The sequence below is a fragment of the Felis catus genome, chromosome C2, assembly GCF_018350175.1.
Source record: "Felis catus isolate Fca126 chromosome C2, F.catus_Fca126_mat1.0, whole genome shotgun sequence".
Classification (NCBI taxonomy): Eukaryota; Metazoa; Chordata; class Mammalia; order Carnivora; family Felidae; genus Felis; species Felis catus.
In genome coordinates, this window is record NC_058376.1 from 119,974,397 (window position 1) to 119,994,375 (window position 19,979).

The window sequence follows — 19,979 nt, forward strand, 5'->3', positions numbered from 1 at the left end:
AGACTATAGGTGAAGATACTCTTGAATAAGAAAATTTAAATATTAGAAGAAAATGGACCTGCCACTAATAAGTCTAGAAAAACATCTATTTGTATGTGAGGATCAAAAACTAATTTCTCTTGATTCTCTTTTCAAAGCAGATAAATGTTTTTTGAAACAGAGATTCTTTCTTCTGACCAACCTACATTTCTGTGCCTATGGGACAGAACTATGGGAGTTCGGGGGTGATACAAAGAGGGAGTGTAGACCGAGTCCTTGAGATCTAGGGAGACACCAGTAATCTAGTTGACAGGAAGTCACAGTGAAGCTCTGGAGCCCCATGTAGTTCTTCAATCCGTATACACAGACCTTGAAGCAAATGTAAAAGCTGAACCACTCAGATCACAGATATTTAAGACCAGAAAATGCTTAGAGGTCATCTAGAGCAGTGTTTGTCAGCATTTCTTGACCCTTATTGGCAAAAAAATAAAATAAAATATCTTTATCATGCACCTGTCTGCACACAAGCATAATTGTTTGCCCACAAAGGTACTTACATACTTGAGAATACACAAAAATTCTAATTAAAAACTATGAAGTTTTTATATTTTCTTCCATATTTCAATGTGTTTTCTTATATACTCCAATTTGGTGAATACCATCTTCTTGAATTCATTGAGAAGAAGACAATGGACCAAGCAATGAATCTAAATTGCACAAGTCAGCCACCTAGTTAAGTGGATGAACTGTGACCACATCCCAGGTCTCTTGATGTCCAACCCAGTACATTTTTCCTTATATGATTTACAACCACACACTGAATCTTGCTCAGGTAAGCATATGTTTTATGTGTACATGTATACATATACATATACAATATTTAGTAGGACTAATGCACTCTGAAAGGGTCCAAGAGTGGGAATCAAGGGGAACAGTGTACACGTCACTCCATTAACCAGAAAGTGTTAATTGTCCTATGAAAGCTGATCTCAATGGAAAGAATTTTCTTGCCAGCAGAATCATTATTTTTCCCAGAGAATTACAGACCTCCTCATGCTGTTCCCTAAATTTCTTTGCTTGCCAATTAATTTGAATTTAACTGTGTACCTCTTTGTGGTTTCTCAAACAGCTCTTTTAGCTAGTGTCATAAAGTATTGGTTCTAGTTCTTGTTTAAAATTGCATAAATAAGCCCCTGCAGCCAGCCCTTTAGGGATCTTGTACACCACTGTAGTCTCACCGTGCAGACAGTGAAAGGCAATCTTGTGTACACACATGAGTCAGAAAGTATTATTATTTTCTCTAGGCCACTTCTTGATTTCTTTCAGAATTCCTTTTTATTTTAGATCCCAGATATTTTTTGAGCATGTGCCACCCCCTGTGGACCCAGATATATGTACTTGATTCCATTTGTCATTGCAACAGGACCCCGTAAATAGAACTTGAATCCAAGATCTTAGGCATACAACATAGCAGTTGCATTTAGTGACTGCTTGTTTTTGCAGCAGAGATGGAAATAGAATGACCAGTTTTTACTTTTGTTGCAAAGGAAAATGAAGTAATATTTGCCTGCACAGGATGGGCATACTGGAGGCTTCACATTTTTATGGATGCCAGGACTAATGAAACATGTAAATTAAATGCTTTTATGCTTATAGTAATTAGTTTGACCATTTTAAGAATACAGTGTAATAACGGTTTTTTTATTGTATTTTTTATTTAGAAAAATATAATTAATAAACTCAATTTGTATTTATTTCCTAACTTATGATGGAGTAAAACCTAAGTGTGCAGGTAAGCTGCATGCTTCTCATACATGCTCCACGGTCTCCTACCTCGCCCTCTTCACTCACTTGATTTCTTTACTTCTGACCCTGCATCATCAAACTCTTTCTATCTTTCAAAGCCCTAATGCCTCTGCATCTTTTAGGGAAATTTTCCCCATGTCTCTTCCACCTACCACAGCCCAAAAGAAATCACACCATCTCAGGATTTCTGTTTTCCTGTCTCCTACTACATTATACCTGCTATTAGATGTCTTTGTGTACATGCTGTCTCTGATAGGAGTTAAAAAGCTGCTTGGGATGTCAGACCAGGTTTATTCATCCTTGTGTCCCCCATAGCCATAACCTGTGCTTTGCTCATTGAATGACCTCAGTAGACTAATAGAATTTGAGTAGATGATAGCAGACACCCAAGGTAACTTGCAAAAATCTGGTACCTTCACTGTAGTATTACTGAGAATTGTCTAAGTTTGGATTACTAGGAATAAGGAGTACATTTTCACTTGTTTTTCCTTGATGCAGGAGTTACTGTGGAAGAGATGGTAATAAATAATGATTAAGGGCATAGAATATGCAAGACATGTACTAGAGGCTTTGTACTTCTTCCCCCAGCAGTTTATTAAACCAGAAGTATTGTTGTGTCTATCCATGGAATGAGCTTCTCTGAGTTATTCCTTCTTTTCATGTCTTCTTCCTTTCATCTACTTCTAGTAATTGTACTAAAACCTTACATGTACTTACTTATTAATGTTTAATTTATGAAGCATGTTAATATCCATCATATGGCTTTATACTCAGAACAGACCTGTAAGACAGATGGGTGCTATCCAAATAAGAAAAATTGTCTCTTAGATGAGTGAAGCCATTGGCCAACATTACTCTTTTTCTATCTGCAGCCATGAACAGAGAGTGAGTGGTACCTGGGCAGGATAAAGCCCTGATGGACCCCAAGCCCTGAGGGGCATGAACCATACGGTTACTTTAAAAATCCTTTTTTTTTTTTTAAGTTTATTTATTTATTTTGAGAGAGAGAGCGCAAGTAGGGGAGAGGCAGAGAGAGAGAGGAAGAGAGAGAATCCCAAGCAGGCTCTGCACCATCAGCATAGAGACTGATGCTGGGCTCAAACTCACAAAACTTTGAGATCATGACCTGAGCCAAAACGAGAGTCAGACACTTAACTGACTGAGCCACCCAGGCACCCCTAGAACTCTTAATTTTACTGACCAAATCTAGTTTTTGTATGTTCTCTTTGACTATTTCTTTTTTCCTTTTTTTTCTTTTTTTTTCTTTTTTTTTTTTTTTTTTAGGTTTTTAATTCTACTTTCTTTGGGTCCATTGTTATGTCTCTTATCTAGCTTCTTGAGGTAAACAGTCCATTTTTTCTCTTTTTCTTTTCTTTTCTTTTCTTTTCTTTTCTTTTCTTTTCTTTCCTTTCCTTTCCTTTCCTTTCCTTTCCTTTCTTTTCCTTTTCTTTTTCCTAATGGAAAGCATGTAAGACTGTAAACTTTCCTCTGAGTAATCTGGTTTTATCTCATTGGTGTTGATAAAGAATTTACACTTATTGCTGTTTATTTTACATGAGCTAAAATTTCATATTTGATTTCATCTTCAATTTCATCTAGGAGAATATAGTTAAAAAGCCCTAATGGATACATTTTTTAAGGTATGGTTTTGTTAACTTCCAATTTTATAACATTGTGATCAAAGAATTTGATTTGTTTGCTTTTTCTTTGAGGGGGAAAGATTTATTGAACTATTGATAGTAAAATATACTATCAATTTTATTCCATGCAAGTAATTTCTTTTCACATTCTAGTATTGCTGGGATTAAAAATAAATAATCCCAAAATGAAAAAATTTTAAACTCCTCAAATGTCCATGAAACTGAAATTACTTCATAGAATCATGTCAATTCTAGAAAGTTACGTGAATAAAAATGGAGACTAAAATACAGATATAGAATTTTAAAACTTTTTTTATAGTTAGCAAAAGACATTTTGGATGGTACAAGGTCAAAACCAAGCCACAACAAAAGTGAATTAATTGATACTTAGTGCCAAAGTGTTGGTCAGAGATTTGCTTCTCAAAATGCAATGCTAGGACCAGTAGCACAGATAGCCCTGGTAGTATAAAATTCAGAATCATGGGCTCCACTCCCAGCCTATTGAAGCAGCATCTGCATTTTTTAAATGTTTATTTATTAATTTTGAGAAAGAGTGAGCACACAAGTGAGGGAGTAGCAGAGAGGGTGGGGGGAAGAGAATCCCAAGCAGGCTCCACACTGTCAGCTCAGAGCCTGATGTGCGGCTGGATCTCAGACACAGTGAGATCCTGACCTGAGCTGAAATCTAGAATCAGACACTTAAGGACTGAGCCACCCAGGCACACCCATAATCTGCATTTCAACAAGATTTCCAGGTGATTCAAATGTAGATTAACATTCCAGAGGCTTTAGGTAAAGTTCTGAAATCTCTCCTGCCAAATTCAGATGCTTCAGGCCACAGATGCTCAAGCCACCTGAGTTTTCAGGTGGGATCAAGAAGCTCCTTTTTTCTTTTTTATTTTCTTTACTTTTATTTTCTTTTCTTTCTTTTTTTCTTTTTTTTTTTCTCTTTTTTCTTTTTCTTTTCTTTTTTTTTTGAGAGAGCAAGAGACAGGGTGAGTAGGGGAAAGGAACTTAGGGAGAGAGAGACAGAGACAGAGAGAGAAAGAGAGGGAATCTTAAGTAGGCTCCACATTGCCAGCAGAGTCCAACTTGGGGCTCCATCCATGACCCTGGGATCATGATCTGAGCTGAAATTAGGAGTCAGAAACCCAACCAAGGGAGCCACCCAGGCTCCCCCAAGAAGCTTCTGATATATGGAAAGGATAGTAGGGTCGCTGTAAATTAAGCACAGGCTGGGAATGAGAGGGACAAGCAAAACAGAGGGGTAAGAAACAGCAGTAAGAGAAAAGAAAGGAAGTGGGTTCCTCTGAGGTGAGCTGTGTCTGTCACTTAGACACAGACATTGAAATTCACCATTTTCAATGTCCTTTGACCTGAAAGTTTGTGGTCTAAAGATTTAGAAACACTTTTTTTTTTCTATACCCAGGAGACTTCCTGAGTTTATCTTTAAACCTCATAGCTCTTGAAAAAATTTTTATGATTAGAAGGTATGATAATGATATGTTTTAAAATTTTACTTTAGAAGAATTGCCTATGTAAACTTGAAAGGATATTTGAAAATCTATAAATTTATCTTGTCTTTACCTTTTGAGAAAGTTGGGCTGCCTCTACTAAAAATGTCTGATTCATTTGGGATCAGTATTAGTTCCTTGTCCTAAACTTTAAAAAAGGGTCAGGGGACACCTGGGTGGCTCAATAGGTTCAGTGTCTGACTTTTGGTTTTGGCTAAGGTCATGATCTCATGGTTCATGGCATGGAGCCCCATATCAGGATCTGTGCTGGCAGTGCAGAGCCTGCTTGGGATTCTCTCTGTCTCCCTTTCTCTGCTCCTCTCCCACTTGTGCACCCCTCCCCACACTCTCTCAAAACAAATAATTCAAAAACAAAAAACAAAAAAAGACTACATTGAGGTGTTAATCCTAGTGAATTAATAAAGTAATATATAGGAAAATGACAGACCCACATAATTGGAGGATATCCAAACTTTAGGAAAAGAAATTTTTTCCACAGCAGCTCTGGCAGATAATCATTCAACCCAAACATTTCAGATCATAGGAAACTTCTCACACTTCAAGGCAGTCACTTCTTTGTAGGATAGTGCTCATATTTTGGAAAGATCATGTGACTGGAAATCAGAAGACACAAGTCCAAGTATAGCCCATGCCTCTCTAGTAGTTCTAGGCCTAACTTACTCCCTTCCCCCAAGCCTCTTGTTCTAATCTACTGGCTCAAACTCCCATCACTTTTTAAAAATGTCAATTCCTTCCATAAGTAGGAATGGAACTTGGCATGGCATCACAGCTGCCATTGACATCCCCTGTTGTCCCAGTCATAGCGGGAGGATACAGGTTGGATCTTATTTCCAGATGACATGGCTTCAGTAGTTTCAGAGAACCATCAAAGTTTACAATGAGAAGGGACCCACAAGTGAGGACTTGTCAGGGTTCATCAGGAAAAGAGAAACCAACTAGCTATGCCCAGAGTTTAATGCAGGAGATTGAGTATACAGATGATAGAGACCTGAAAAAATAGAACGGGGGCACTGAGGCAACACAGGTAGTAATTACAGGAAGCAAATGTAAACCCTGGGCCAGGAGAAGCAAAGGGAAGAGAATCTAGAATTTCCTAAGAGGTAACTGCTGAAGCTGGGAACCAGACTTCTGAGTGGGGCCTATGAGGCTGGAACCAACTTCAAAAAGCTGTGGAGAAGAACCATGGCTGAGATGCAACTGACAGGAGCAGCAAGCAAACAGGAAGGGAGCAAGGCCTTTCCCCTTCTCACATCTTAGCCTCCCTCTGGGACTCATATTAGCAGAGCTCAACAGGCTGTGGCAAAGGAAGATGTGGTCTGAATGGTCCCAGGCCCATATCACAGGGCAAGCACAAGAGGCTGGGTTTGGAGCTGAGACACTAGTTTACTGACCCGCACAAAGAGCACTTGGTGCCCCTCCCTCTCCTCATACAGCTGAGAATCTGAGTTGCAGAGCATGTAAGAGAGTTGTCTAGGGCCCCACACAACAGTAGTACAACTAGTGCTAACAGGCAGAGGTATGCAAAAATATAATAACAATTAAAATATACTTCTGTAAGGTAGAAAACTCTCAACTCTGAATTTGCTTACATGGCAGAGAATTTATAGATAATAGGTTTATTTAGATGAGACATTTTCAAAATATGTTTTGGCTTGTAAAAGTCATACTGATTACAGTAATTTGTGTGAGTTAATTAATTACTAAGGTATAGAATTATGATTATGTAGCTAATACTAAGGGTTAGATCAACTCAGTTGTTTTAATTACAACACCAAGTATCTGGTCAGATAGGTACACTTTTCATTGTTTGTGTGACATATCTATACACAGAGCTAAAAAAAAAAAAAAAAAAAGGATTAGCAGAAACACTGCCTGTTAGTAGTCTAATGGAGGCAAAGAAAGGAAAACCAGTGAAGCTACTAGGGAAAACAAGATATCCAGCCACATCAGATATGTAATCCTCATATCTCTATTTCCCTGGGACATCAGAAATGATATTTTTTCAGATGGTTTAAGATTACTTTAAAACATTCACAGATAGTCTAATATAGGCAGAAAAGCACAGGGAGTTTGTGAAATTGTGAATCTCAGCTCTGCCACTTTCAAGGTGACCTTGAGTAAATTACTTTTGTTTCTTACTTGTTACATGGGAATAGGGATATTCATTAACTTATTCAATAAACACTCGCTGAATGCCTACCATGTGCCTGGCTTTGCTCAAAGGGTTAGGGACCAATGAATCCCTGTGCACTCCATGAGCTTTCCTTTGCAATGCTGGAAAGCAGAAAATAAACACAGGAATATAGAAAATGTTAGGTGGCAGTGAATAATATACAAAAATAAAGCAAGATAGGCAAGTAGAGAATGATGAGAAGGACCATTTTTATAGAATGCATAGAGAAGGCCTGTCTGATAATGTAACATCTTAAGGGAGGGAGGGAACCATGTGGATATATGAAGAACAGCTTTCCAAACAGTGGGAACCAGAAGCTCAAGACACTGCAGTAGAACGTGCTTAGCATATAGTGTACAGCAAGGGGTGAGGATAGTGGGAGATGAGCTCAGAGATCTGTAGGAAGGGGAGAAGGAGGCAGGACTAGATCCTACAGGGCCTTTTCATCATGGGGATCCATTACAAAGTTTAGAACAGAGGACTGACATGATCTGAATTGTCCGAAGAATCACTCTGGCTGTATGGAAGCTAGACTGTGAGAGTCCAACAGTGGACACAGGGGGACCAATCAGGAACCTGTAATCCAGGGGGGAAAAAAAAGTGATGGTGGCCTGGAAAAGAGTGTTAGGGGAGGAAGCGTTGAGAAGTGGCTGGATTTAGGTAAGTTTCAAAGGACCAGCCAACAAAATCACTGACTTACAGAGAGAGGAAAAGTAAAGGGTGATCCCAGAGTTTTGGCCTGAACAGCAAGAAGGATGGAGATGCTGTTACTGGAAAGGGGAAGACAGTAGGAAGAGCTGGTTAATAGTGCTAAGCCTGTTGTGAGGTAATAAATCAATGCAATAAATAAGATGATTTTTACAAAATGGTGCATTCTTGGTTCACTGTAGGCATTCAGCGGATCTTAAATCCCCTCCCTATCCTTTATAACACTTCTTTGTTACCACTTGTTCTCAGAATACATTTAGGTACTACCCACACGTACTCCCACCCTTTTTATTCACCACTTCTCCACAAATCAATATATATAATCAAAACATTTCCACATCAGTGGGAGGGTCAGCTAAACCTCACCCAGAAAAATCTCCAACAGACTACAGAATCAGCAGAGAGAGATAAATTATGTTTTTAAATAAAGAAAGAAAAATATTTGATAACAAAATAACATGCATGGCAATCTTCCTAGTGCCTCAAGTACCTAAAGTGCTTCAGTACCCTAAAAGTTTCTCTGTTATTGGTTGTTTTTTAATAGAATATTTGTGAAGAGTGACATATATTTTGTAAGCATCCTTTTCTTAGTATTTCTGAGGAGAGGCTAAGAAACTGAAAAGTTACCCAAAAATCTATAGAATACTTACTGAATATATATTTCTTGGCGAAATTTCCTAGTCATTTTTATCCTTTTGCCTAAAATTTTGAAGCATATTAAAAGAAAATAAGTAATATAAATGTTTGTGCACTTGTACTAGGTAAATGTGCCATAGCAATATTTTATCCAAAGCCAATCCAAGAAATAACCGATGTATAAATAGAAGCATCCAGTCTAAACATTTTAAAAAATGCTTGGTTCTTTAAAATTCTTTATTGCAGATTCATTTGCAATGTCAGTATTCAGTTCACATATCTCTATACTCTTAAGAATCATCAGCATTTAATTTATGAGTGTTTTTAGTTGGAAAGATTCTGCTGCTTGAAATTCAATTCAATCCCCTTGGTCTGACTTGAGGAATACTTACATCTTGTGTTTTTCCCAAAGCCCTCCTCTATGCTCAATTTCCCATAATTAATAGAATATTTAATCCAAAGTAGAATGCCACCCCCACCACTTCCATACCCCAGCTCAGGAGGGATAACAGAGAATAACAGCCCAGAGACAAATGACACATCTGTCTCAGGGTTGCTACTCCTCTGTCCCCAGGAAACATCTAATGTGTGTATGATTTCATGTATCATTTAAAGCTAGGTATACTGGGGGGCAACTGGATGGTTCAATCAGTTGAACAGCCGACTTTGGCTCAGGTCATGATCTCATGGTTCATGAGTTCGAACCCTGCCTTGGGCTCTGTGCTGACAGCTCAGAGCCTGGAGCCTGCTTTGAATCCTGTGTCTCCCTCTTTCTCTGCCCCTACCCTGCTTGTGCTCAGTCAGTCTCTCTCTCTCTCAAAAATAAATTTTAAAAAATTAAAAAAAAAAAAGCTGGGTATACTGATGACTTAAGAAATAAATCCTGCAGCTAGCCTAGAAGCAGCTGAGAGCCCACTGTGGGTTGGAAACACACAAGAACAGACCAGCTTACCTGCAAGGAGTGTGTGCCTTGGATGTGCTCATGTGATTCTTCAGCAGCATTAACAGAACTCCCAGCTCTGTCAAGGAGGCATAGGGGCAAACAAGGACCTTTCTCTTGTGCTTGGCAAGTAGAGGCATCAGCATGAGCAACAAAACCCTTGTGAATTTCTTAGGTCTGTGATTCATGGTTTTTAACACTGTGTATGATGGGAACCTCTTCAGGTTCATCAGGGTACCCAGTGAAAAGCCAATGTTTGAGCGAATATGCCAGCATTTAGTATAAAATGCAAAAAAAGCAGTTGGCACTGGCTAGGAGAAGCCCAGAGTTGATTATATAGTCTTTTGTTCATGTTTCTCCAAGCATAACTTTTTTAACTCGTGACAAGAGAAGAAGGTACTTCTTAATACTTTTCTTTAGGTTAATCCTGTAAGACCCATGTTTAAAATAAGTAGCAAGGTATACCCCAATATAGGATCCTTTTAATTTTAGAGACTATTACGTCATGGTAATTGTTAGAAGTAGCTCTACTGACACCTAGTCCATCTTCGTCTAGATGAGGTGGCCCTACCCTTTGGCTTAGATGGCAGAGAAAATTGGTTTTGACCAGTATGTTTTTGAATTTCAGGAATAGTCGCTGTTCTTTTCTGTGGAGTCACCCAGGCACATTATACCTACAACAATCTGTCATTGGATTCCAAAACGAGGACTAAACAGGTAAAAGAAAAAATTCACTACAGGCTTTGTCTCTTTTCACAGTGTAATGGTTATGTAGCAAGTCTGCCAATGCACTTGGAAAGAATTTCATTAGCGAAGGAAGAAAGTACGCTTAAGGCTTCATTATAGGTTGGATATTTATAGATTTTTTTTCCTCCAGGATAACCATTAACAATTCTCTTGGTAAGCAAAAATATAGTTATAATAGTCTCTCCCTCCTGAGAAATGTGGAACATAGACTGTCAGTCTTGAAGATGAAAGGCCCACAGTCGGTAATAATTCACAGTCACTTACATCTAAAAGCATTATAAAGCATGTGAGATTGGGTAGTTATACAGAGAGAAGGAAATGAAGAAGAATAAGGAAGTGATGTTTGGTCTTTAATTGGGTGCTTTCGCTACTCCGTAAACTCAGCTGCCAGTTGTCACACTAGCAGAATGTAGCTTCCATATGCCAAAAACACATGTGTTTGGATATAGATTCCTTACACAAATATGTGCTGCACAGCCCCTCTGTGCCAAGCACTATGCTAGGTACTAGGAATAAAAGGACATGGGATATGACCTTGTCTTTAAGATGTTCATTATCAAGTCTGTTGATGAGGGTAAGGATGTGAAATGAACAACTAATTATCCACAGTGTGATATGGACTGTGATAGAAATATCTGTATAGTGTGTTTGGGGAGCATTCAATAGGGCATCATCTTGTAGCTAGAATTGGGAAGGTGAAGAGAAAGTTTCCAGAGATGATATCTGATCTTAAGCTTGAAATACAAATAGAAGTTAATTAGGTAATCATGTGGAACCTAGTAGGGGGTGGGAAGGCAGTATGAAGGGCATTTGAAACCAAAGTTGAGGATGGACAAAATCTCTGAAGCAGTTGATCAAAGCACTGTAACTAGTTCTGTGTGGCTAGGGAATGGGGTAAGGCTACAGTGAGGGTTGAAACCATAGATAAAGCCAGAGAGCAGTTTATGAAAGGACTTTCATACCTTGTGAAAGAGTGTTTTGACTTTATCCTAGAGGTAATGGGGAGTGGCTTAAACAACAGAAAAGTATTGTCTGAGAAATGTAGAAGTCTAAGATCAAGGTGCCAGCAGGATTATTTCCTTCTAAGGACTGTAAAGGAGAATCTGTTCTATTCCTCTCTCTTAGCTTCTGGTGGTTTTCTGGCAATCTTTGTTATTCTTTAACTTGTAGACACATCATCTTGATCCCTACCTTCATGTTCACATGACATTTTTCCTAAGAGTGTGTCTGTCTCCAAATTTCCCCTTTTTATAAGGACACCAGTCACATTAGATTAGAGGCCCACTTTATTCTGGTATAACCTCATTTTAACTAAACTAATTGTATTTTAAATGACCCTATTTCCAAATTAGGTCATTTTCTGAGATATTGGGGGTTAGGACTTCAACATATGAATTTGACGAAGGGTAGGGAGTTGGTGTTGGGGGGTGGGGGGTGGGATTCAGCCCATAACAAGAAGTCACTAATGTATCTTAAGCAAAGTAATTTTAAGATAAGGGATAAGTGGTGTTCCATTTTAGAAACATCACTCTGGAGGGGCGCCTGGGTGGCGCAGTCGGTTAAGCGTCCGACTTCAGCCAGGTCACGATCTCGCGGTCCGGGAGTTCGAGCCCCGCGTCGGGCTCTGGGCTGATGGCTCGGAGCCTGGAGCCTGTTTCGGATTCTGTGTCTCCCTCTCTCTCTGCCCCTCCCCCGTTCATGCTCTGTCTTTCTCTGTCCCGAAAATAAATTAAAACGTTGAAAAAAAAATTGAAAAAAAAAAAAGAAACATCACTCTGGCAAAGAAGAGGAGCATGGATCAAATGGCATTTGTATTAGTTACCTTTTGCTGTGTAACAAACAACCATACAACCTAACTTCAGTGGCATTCAAAAAGAAACATTTATTTTGCACACATCTGCAGGATTTAAGTCTAAGGTAGGCTTGGCTGGGGCATGTGCCAGTGCCACCTGTCTGTCATTCTTCTCCTAGCAGAAGAACAAGCCCCAATGTGCAAGTTCATTTCAAGCCTCTGCTTGCATCACATTTCCACATCCTACTGGCCAAAGAAAATCACATGCCTGAGCCCAAGGTCAAGAGACTGAGCAGGTCCCCAGCCCACAGTGGGAAAGCACTACAAGGTTATATGGTAAGGAGTATGGATATAGAGAATAATGAAGAATTGGACCAAAGTATAATCTACCCCAAAATGCAAATGGAGGCAGAGAATCTTCTATAATAAGCTCATCAGTGCTGAAGATATCTGATGTGATATTGGGGCAGTGGGAGTGGGGGAAACCAAAGTGACATCTTAGCAAAACCTAAATAGGAGTTTTTGAAGACTTACCTTAAAGCTCTCTAAAATAGTTAATTGTTTTCTTCTCTTTCTCTTTTCATGTCCCAAGATCAGCTGGACCTGACCCTATCTCCTGCCTCCCCAGGGACTCTGCAAGGTCACCCTTCCCCCTCTTACAATCAGAGGAATCATAAAGATACAATTAGAGATATTTTAAGGACCCACAGTTTTTAAAAATGAAAAAAAAAATGATACCAATACTTAGAAACTTCCAGTATAGGAATCCTTTTAATTATAGAGACTACTGCATTCCCTAGGGTTTAAAGGGAAATGCCTTGGGCTGGTTTTTCCTGACCTTGTCTGGTTCTCTGAGCATTTGTATTCTGGGGAACTGAACTCTGGTTAGGGACTCGCACTTTTAAGTCATGCTATCTAGACTGCTCAGCAGAACTTCAAAGTTAACTCATCCCATGGCGAGACAGCAACCCAGCACCTAGGGGAGACAAAGCCAAAATCAGTGCCCCACAGACTTCTGTTCTCCTCTGAATGACTTGACAAGCACTCCCTGATGGACTGCCAACATCCTTTCTTACAGTACTCTTCTTTAAGAAAGGGGATTTTTACAAGTTCATTCTTTAACATGCAGGTAATTGCATCCCTCCATCTTTGTTTCCCCCTTTACCTCCTTTCCTGGGTGCCTGATTCATAGTAGAAACTTAATGAATGCCTTCCCTTCCCTTCTCATACCTTTCTTCATTGCTTTTCTCTCAGGATTTGTCATTTTCTACTTATTTTTCTTTCATAATATATGCATATCTAGCATATGTACATATTTTGAACACACATGCATGCACACGCGCACATATTCTCCACCCTAGTGGACAGTCTGAGGTCACCACTTTGAAAGAAATGAGATCCAGCCCTTTAATTAACTTCACAGATAAGAAGTTCTTGGCCACATCTGTAGCAGTGTAGCAAGCGAAGTTCAAACTCCATGTGGGAAACCAATTACAAATTGTAAAGAAAGGCTGAGGCAGGTATTATAGAGGTTACCATTATTTCCTTTCTGAAACAGGGAAAAATTTGTAAAATATTATATGATAATACATGGTTACAGAGAATAATATCTCTTTGTACCTCCCCACACTATTCTCACTGTCAGTGGGAAAAATAGAAGTTGCACAGGCTCTGTGCCTCTGTCCCCAGGACTATTTAATGGGAACAAGGGAAGTTAATTAGTAAAGTCTAGGGACAATCTGTGAAAATCAACTTTTTATTATAAAATGCAAAGGTGATATGATTTATAAAGGAATTGTATTCATGGACTGTGGCTATATCAGCTAATCAAATACCTATATCTGGATACAAAGACTTTTAAGAATTATATATCCTTTATAGCTTCAAAAATTACAGTGCCTTTTTAAAATTGCATTTTCACTTTATTTTTTTTCATTTTCTTTCTTATTTTTCAATATATGAAATTTATTGTCAAATTGGTTTCCATACAACACCCAGTGCTCATCCCGAAAGGTGCCCTCCTCAATACCCATCACCTACCCTCCCCTCCCTCCCACCCCCCATCAACCCTCAGTTTGTTCTCAGTTTTTAAGCATTTTCACTTTAAAATATGTTTAGCAAATTAATTTTCACTCCAACCTATGAAAACCACATGTAACATCTCTATGTGTTAGGCACAAAGCAGCATAATAGAGACATCGTTGCTGTTAGCCACCATAAAGATTTATATTTCCATAGCAAAGCACTTCCTTTAGGGTATGCACACCTAGCCCTAGAAATAGACAAATACTATAAGCCTGGACTCTTGCCCTAGAAACTGAAAACTGCTAGAGATGCTCAAGATGGACATGAGCACATAGAAGTCTGTGAGCCTCGAGGTCTCACCCTGAACCATCCAGAAGACTGCGTACAGACCCTATGACACTACCCATACAAATCCCAGCCTGCCTCCCAGCCCTTTCCTCCTTCATGTCCTCACTTGCTAAGCAGACCTGGGAGCTAGTGATCTGGGCCAAACTCCAGGGTGTTTCCAAAGCTCTCTTTACTTTGCCTGAGGCTAACTTGCAAAACCACATACTTCCATACCACTCCCTTTTAACTAGAATTTCTCCTTCCCTTCCTGCAGTTCCCACATAAAAATTATTTTCAACAGATACACAAGAGATATAGTATTAATTGGAATAATTAACATGCATTATGCATTAACATGTATGACATACTTTCCTCATTTACTTTCTACTTACCTTTTTACCTAAAAGGTAGCTTATTTTATTATCACTGACTACCTTCATTCATTCAAGTAATATTTTCTGAGGGCCTATTTTGTGCCAGCCCCTGTTCAAGGTGATGGGGTACAAGAGTGAACAAAAAAGAATTTCTAGTAGAGGAGATTTTGTTATAATCAGAATAAACAAGCTAAATATATAGTGTGCTTATGACAAGTCATAGGCCAATAGTAAAGCAGACAAGGGAGTTAGGAGTTTGTGTTTGGGAAAGCAGGGTTGCAATTTTAGATAGGGTGGTCAGGGAAGGTTGCAATAAGAAAGCGAAACCTGAAAGAAGAAAAAGAGAGAGTTACATGGACATTTGGAATGGAGCTGTCCAGGAACTGAGAACAACAGATACAAAGGCCACCTGGGTCAAATTGACCAATGTGGCTGAGGTAAAGTGGACCAGGGGAAAATATGAAAGACAGTAGCAAAGCAGTGACAAGGAACAGGTCATGGAGAGCCTATACAAGGCAAGGAAACACTGGAGGTTGTTAAGTAAAGGCATGGCATGATAATATTTAAATTTTAAAAGAATGGAGGTGTCATTTATTAGCCAAGGAGCACTGCAAGATAGCAGGTTTGAGAGACAATTGGTTGTTGACTTGTTACATTTGAGATGTATATTGGTCAATAAAATGGAGCTGTTGAGTACCTTGTTGGACCTAGAATTCTGGAGTTTGGGAGAGAGGTCTGGGTGAGAAGTATAATTTTCGATGTCATCAGTATAGAGAGATATTAAAAACATGAGACTGGTTATAACTCTTAGATGAGATGTCTAAGAGAGAAACAGAGGAAAGATCAGAAACCAAGTCTTGAGGCGCTCCAATGGTAAGACATTGGGAACCAGTAAAGGAGAGTGAGAGATAGTAGCCAGTATGGAGAAGGAAAAATCAAGAAAAGTATGGTGTCCTGGAAATCAAATGAAGAGAGTGTCTCAAAAAGGAGCATGATGAATTCAGCCAAATTTTGCTGAATGGCCAATTAAGATAAAGAGAATGAATGTCATTGATGACATTGATAAGAGTCATATTGGTAGAGTGTCAGGGTGAAAGCCTAATTATAATAGGTTCAAAAGAGGATGGAAGGAAAGAAATTGGAAACTGCATGTACAGACTTGTTTTTCAAAGGAGTTTTGCTGTGAAAGGGAACAGAGAAATGAGATGATACCTGAAGAGAGACATGATGCCAAAAGAAAATTCTTTTTATTTTTAAGGTGGAAAAATACAGTACTTTTATATGCTGATAGGAATAACACAGAAGGGGCACCTGGGTGGCTCAGTTGGTTAAGCCTCTGACTTCAGCTCAGGTCATGATCTCACAGTTTGTCAGTTCAAGCCCCACACTGGGCTCTGGGCTGACAGCTCAGAGCCTGGAGTCTTCCTCTCTCTCTGTTCCTCCCCTGCTCACACTCTGTCTCTCTCTCAAAAATAAATAAGCATTAAAAAAAAATTAAGGAATAACACAGAAAAGACTGAGTGGAAGAGGCAAACTTTGAACTTATATCTTTTGACTTGTAGTTCAAACTATTTTGCCTATTACTAAATATTCTTTGAATAATAGCTGTGATAGCAGCAACCGTGGGGCTTAGTATCATTTATTCAGTAAACCTTGAATGGATGGATAGATGAATGAATGAATGAATGAATGAATGAATGAATGAATGTTTGGTGATCTTTATTACACTTTCAGCTAATTCAGGTAATGAGTCATTTATATTTAATTCTTTTTTTAATTTTTTTAAAGTTTATTTTTGAGAGAGACAGAGACAGCATGAGTGGGGTAGCATGAGTGGGGTAGAGAGAAAGAGGGAGAGAGAAAATCCCAAGCAGCCTCCACACTGCCAGCACAGAGCCTGATGCAGGGCTCAAACTCACCAAACTGTGAGATAATGACCTGAGCCATAACCAAGAATTGGACGCCTAACCAACTGAGCCACCCAGGTGCTCCAGTCTTATATTTAATTCTATAATCTTTGTAAATCTAGCACTTTTAGTGTATTTTTATTTATTTATTTATTTATTTATTTATTTATTTATTTATTTATTTATTTCTTACTAAAGTACAGGTTGGGGTTGACATAGATTTTCCCATGCATTTATTTTTGAAAACCAGATTCTTTGTCTAGCATTTATGAGCAAACAATGACATATTCATTATAGCACATTCTTTCCAGATGCTTATTTTATTTCCATTCCCTCCAGATGATCTTTTGAGTGTTTATCACCATTGAATGGAAAGGCAGCAATGCAAATCCAAATTTAAATTTCCAATTAAAAAAAAACAAAACAATGATGCCAAATTGGATGTGCTGTGTATAACTTTGTAAGAAAACTCAAGAAAAAGATTTAGAATGTGGGAGAAGCCAGATGATATGGTAGAAAGGAGACTGAGAGTCCAGAATGCTGGAGTTTGCCCCTCATCTCTATGACTAATGGTGGAGGCTTTGGGTAATTAATTGAATACCTGTGAGCTTCAGTTTTCTCATTTGTAAAATGGATGATTGAACTATATGACTAGGGTTTTTTTTTAATTTTTTTTTAACGTTTATTCATTTTTGAGACAGACAGAGACAGAGCATGAATGGGGGAAGGTCAGAAAGAGAGGGAGACACAGAATCTGAAATAGGCTCCAGACTCTGAGCTGTCAGCACAGAGCCCAACGCAGGGCTCGAACTCACGGACCGCAAGATCATGACCTGAGCCGAAGTCGGACGCTTAACCGACTGAGCCACCCAGGAGCCCCAGACTGGGTTTTAAGGATCATGCTCTATACCTAATAGACTGGGTTTTAAGGATCATGCTCTATACCTAATATTCTGTGACTTTACCTAGAACGTAAGATATGCATCTTGTTCCTTCTTTCTAAGATTGGGCAGAGATCACTTGCTTACAGACTACAATGCAGTTGAGATGAGAGGAGAGATCAGAGTTTGCCATTGATCTTGAGGACAAATCATTGGGTAGACCATGTTTAATAAATTGTTGAATCAAATTCAAGGATGAAGTGATCAAAAACTGAAGTCCCTGGTTCATACTGGAGTGAAAAGTTTCATGGAGGGCTGTGTATCTTTTCCTGGAAAGTGATTGTAATGGGTTTTTTAAGACTGTCTATATCCCTGAGGTGGAGAGTACAGAGTTTACCTTGCTACTGGTGAGTCTCAAGATCTTACTGAAGGGCTTTCCGGCTTTTCAATTCAAGCATGGACTGACAGTGAACTATGCACCGCATGATTGTGTGGCAGACACCATGCTAGACACCAGAGAGACAAAGGCAGATAAGACCCAATTCTCATCCTTAGGGGTTCCTAATATTGCAGGGACACACACATGCACACGTACACATGTGTGTGTACACATACACAAACAACAACTCCATGTGACAAATGTTAACACAGAGGGATGTGCAACATGTCATGGGAACCAGAGGACGGAATTGTTTCCTGGAGGCAAGGTGTTCATGGGAAGCTGATTGTGGGTTGAATGTTTGGGTAATTAGAAGATTATCATGCAGATTTCATGGGGGATGAAAGCAAAGAGAAAAGAGTAGGCAAAACCGTAAACCTAAGGAAGAGCTTGACAAGTCCCAGAAACAAAGAGGGAGTGCACTGTGACTGGAGTTGCCTTGGGGAAGTAGGTAGAAGTGTGTTGAGGCCGCTGGTATAAGGCAGGGAGCAGAAAGGAAAGGTTATGAGAGAGAACTGAGAATTAAAATGGAGAGGTGATTTCAGGCAGACCTTTTAGTGTCTGTGCTACATTTAAGAGAACTGTATCCTATAAGGCAAATAATTGCTCAAGGCTTTTAGGCATGGAGATGATGATAAAAATCAGATCTGTGCCTTACAAAGATAATGAAGGTAGCATCATGGAGGACATGACATCAATCTATGACATCCATCTCACTGCTCACCACACTTCCTTTTGATAAACTGCTTATATATATAACATCTAAATTTATCTTAACCTTCTGTAGCTCTAGACATATTTTTGTCCTGTCTAACTTCTTCAGATGTTGTGGTCTATATGAAACATTATGGAAATTTACCATTTGATTTTTGCTTTGAACTTAGAAGTTCATTAAATTCTTGCCGAATTAATAAATGAATGAATGAATGAATGAATTATGACCATTAACATTCCAAGATAAAAAATAAAGAGGGGAAACAATATATGCTAATTAATGGTTTTATTTAATTCTGATATGATGCATTAATTTAAATGTAATGAGTTGGAGGCATAAAGCAAATGTCTAGGGTAATCCTGAGATATTGAAAGAAAGATCAAGTACAATTCCATTGCTTGTGTGAATTTCATGGAGTGTGCCTCCACCTTTTTGATTTGCATTACAGTGGTTTTTGATTATGGTTTTATGCAATTTTTCTCTGTCACTTTTAACAAAAGCAGGCACGTTCCATCCCAGTTACCTGTTCCAAGTCACAGTGGAGAGAGAGAGAGAGAGAGAGAGAGAGAATGTCATAGGCAACAATGCCCCTGCTTCCCTGGCTTCTGAGAAGTAAGATCAAAGATATCTTCATAAAGCATAGAATTGCCTTTTTTATTTTTTTACTCTAATTACATTTCTTTTGTCAAGATTTCTACCACTTTTCTTCCCTTCATTCAAAGTACCTTTAAAAATACCATCTAGAAGGGTTGAATTTATAAATGATGGCAAAGTGTTTAAATTTCTCCTTAGCTAAGCTGGTGATTCTTTTCAATGAAACTCATTATATTGTATAAAGGACATTTAGTAGTTCAGCTAATAAGTGTTCTTTTTTAAATGCTAATGAGAGTGGAGCTCCTACATCATGGCAAGAACACGCTGTACTTTCAGTGCCCAGAAAGAATTATTATCTGTGAACCCCTAGTTAAGAAGCCTTACTCCACATCAATGTGCATTATAGTAGAGGTCACAAATGACCATTCGGCACCTTTAGTATTGGGTACCTTCTGTATGCCAGGTACTGAGGCTCAGAGAGAAATAAAGCTAAGTAAGACATGAACTGTGCTTTCCCTTGAAAATCTTTCATGTAATTTTTTTCTTTGATAAAGCTATAATTGTACTGTAACTTCTCAATTAAATCTTACCAACTCTTTTAACCACACATCTGTGTTTGTTTATCATGGTATATAATTGCAGTTGAATTTTTTAAGTCATAAAATCCAAGAAGTTCAGAGTGAGGTGAGACTATAAAGATAAGCCTTTAAACCCAGAATTTTATTAGAGGAAACTGAATCCCAAAAAAGTTCTATAACATG

General features: G+C 38.7%; 1 protein-coding gene across 13 annotated transcripts in view; it reads left to right on the top strand.

Moving 5' to 3' along the window:
- Positions 1-19,979, top strand: part of SLC9A9 (solute carrier family 9 member A9) — a 693,980-nt gene that overhangs the window by 411,377 nt on the left and 262,624 nt on the right. For all 13 annotated transcript variants that reach the window (XM_023260486.2, XM_023260485.2, XM_019810605.3 and 10 more), the window contains one exon: positions 10,046-10,134. In XM_023260486.2, the coding sequence (XP_023116254.1) occupies positions 10,046-10,134 (89 nt within the window). The remainder of the gene's footprint in view (positions 1-10,045; positions 10,135-19,979) is intronic.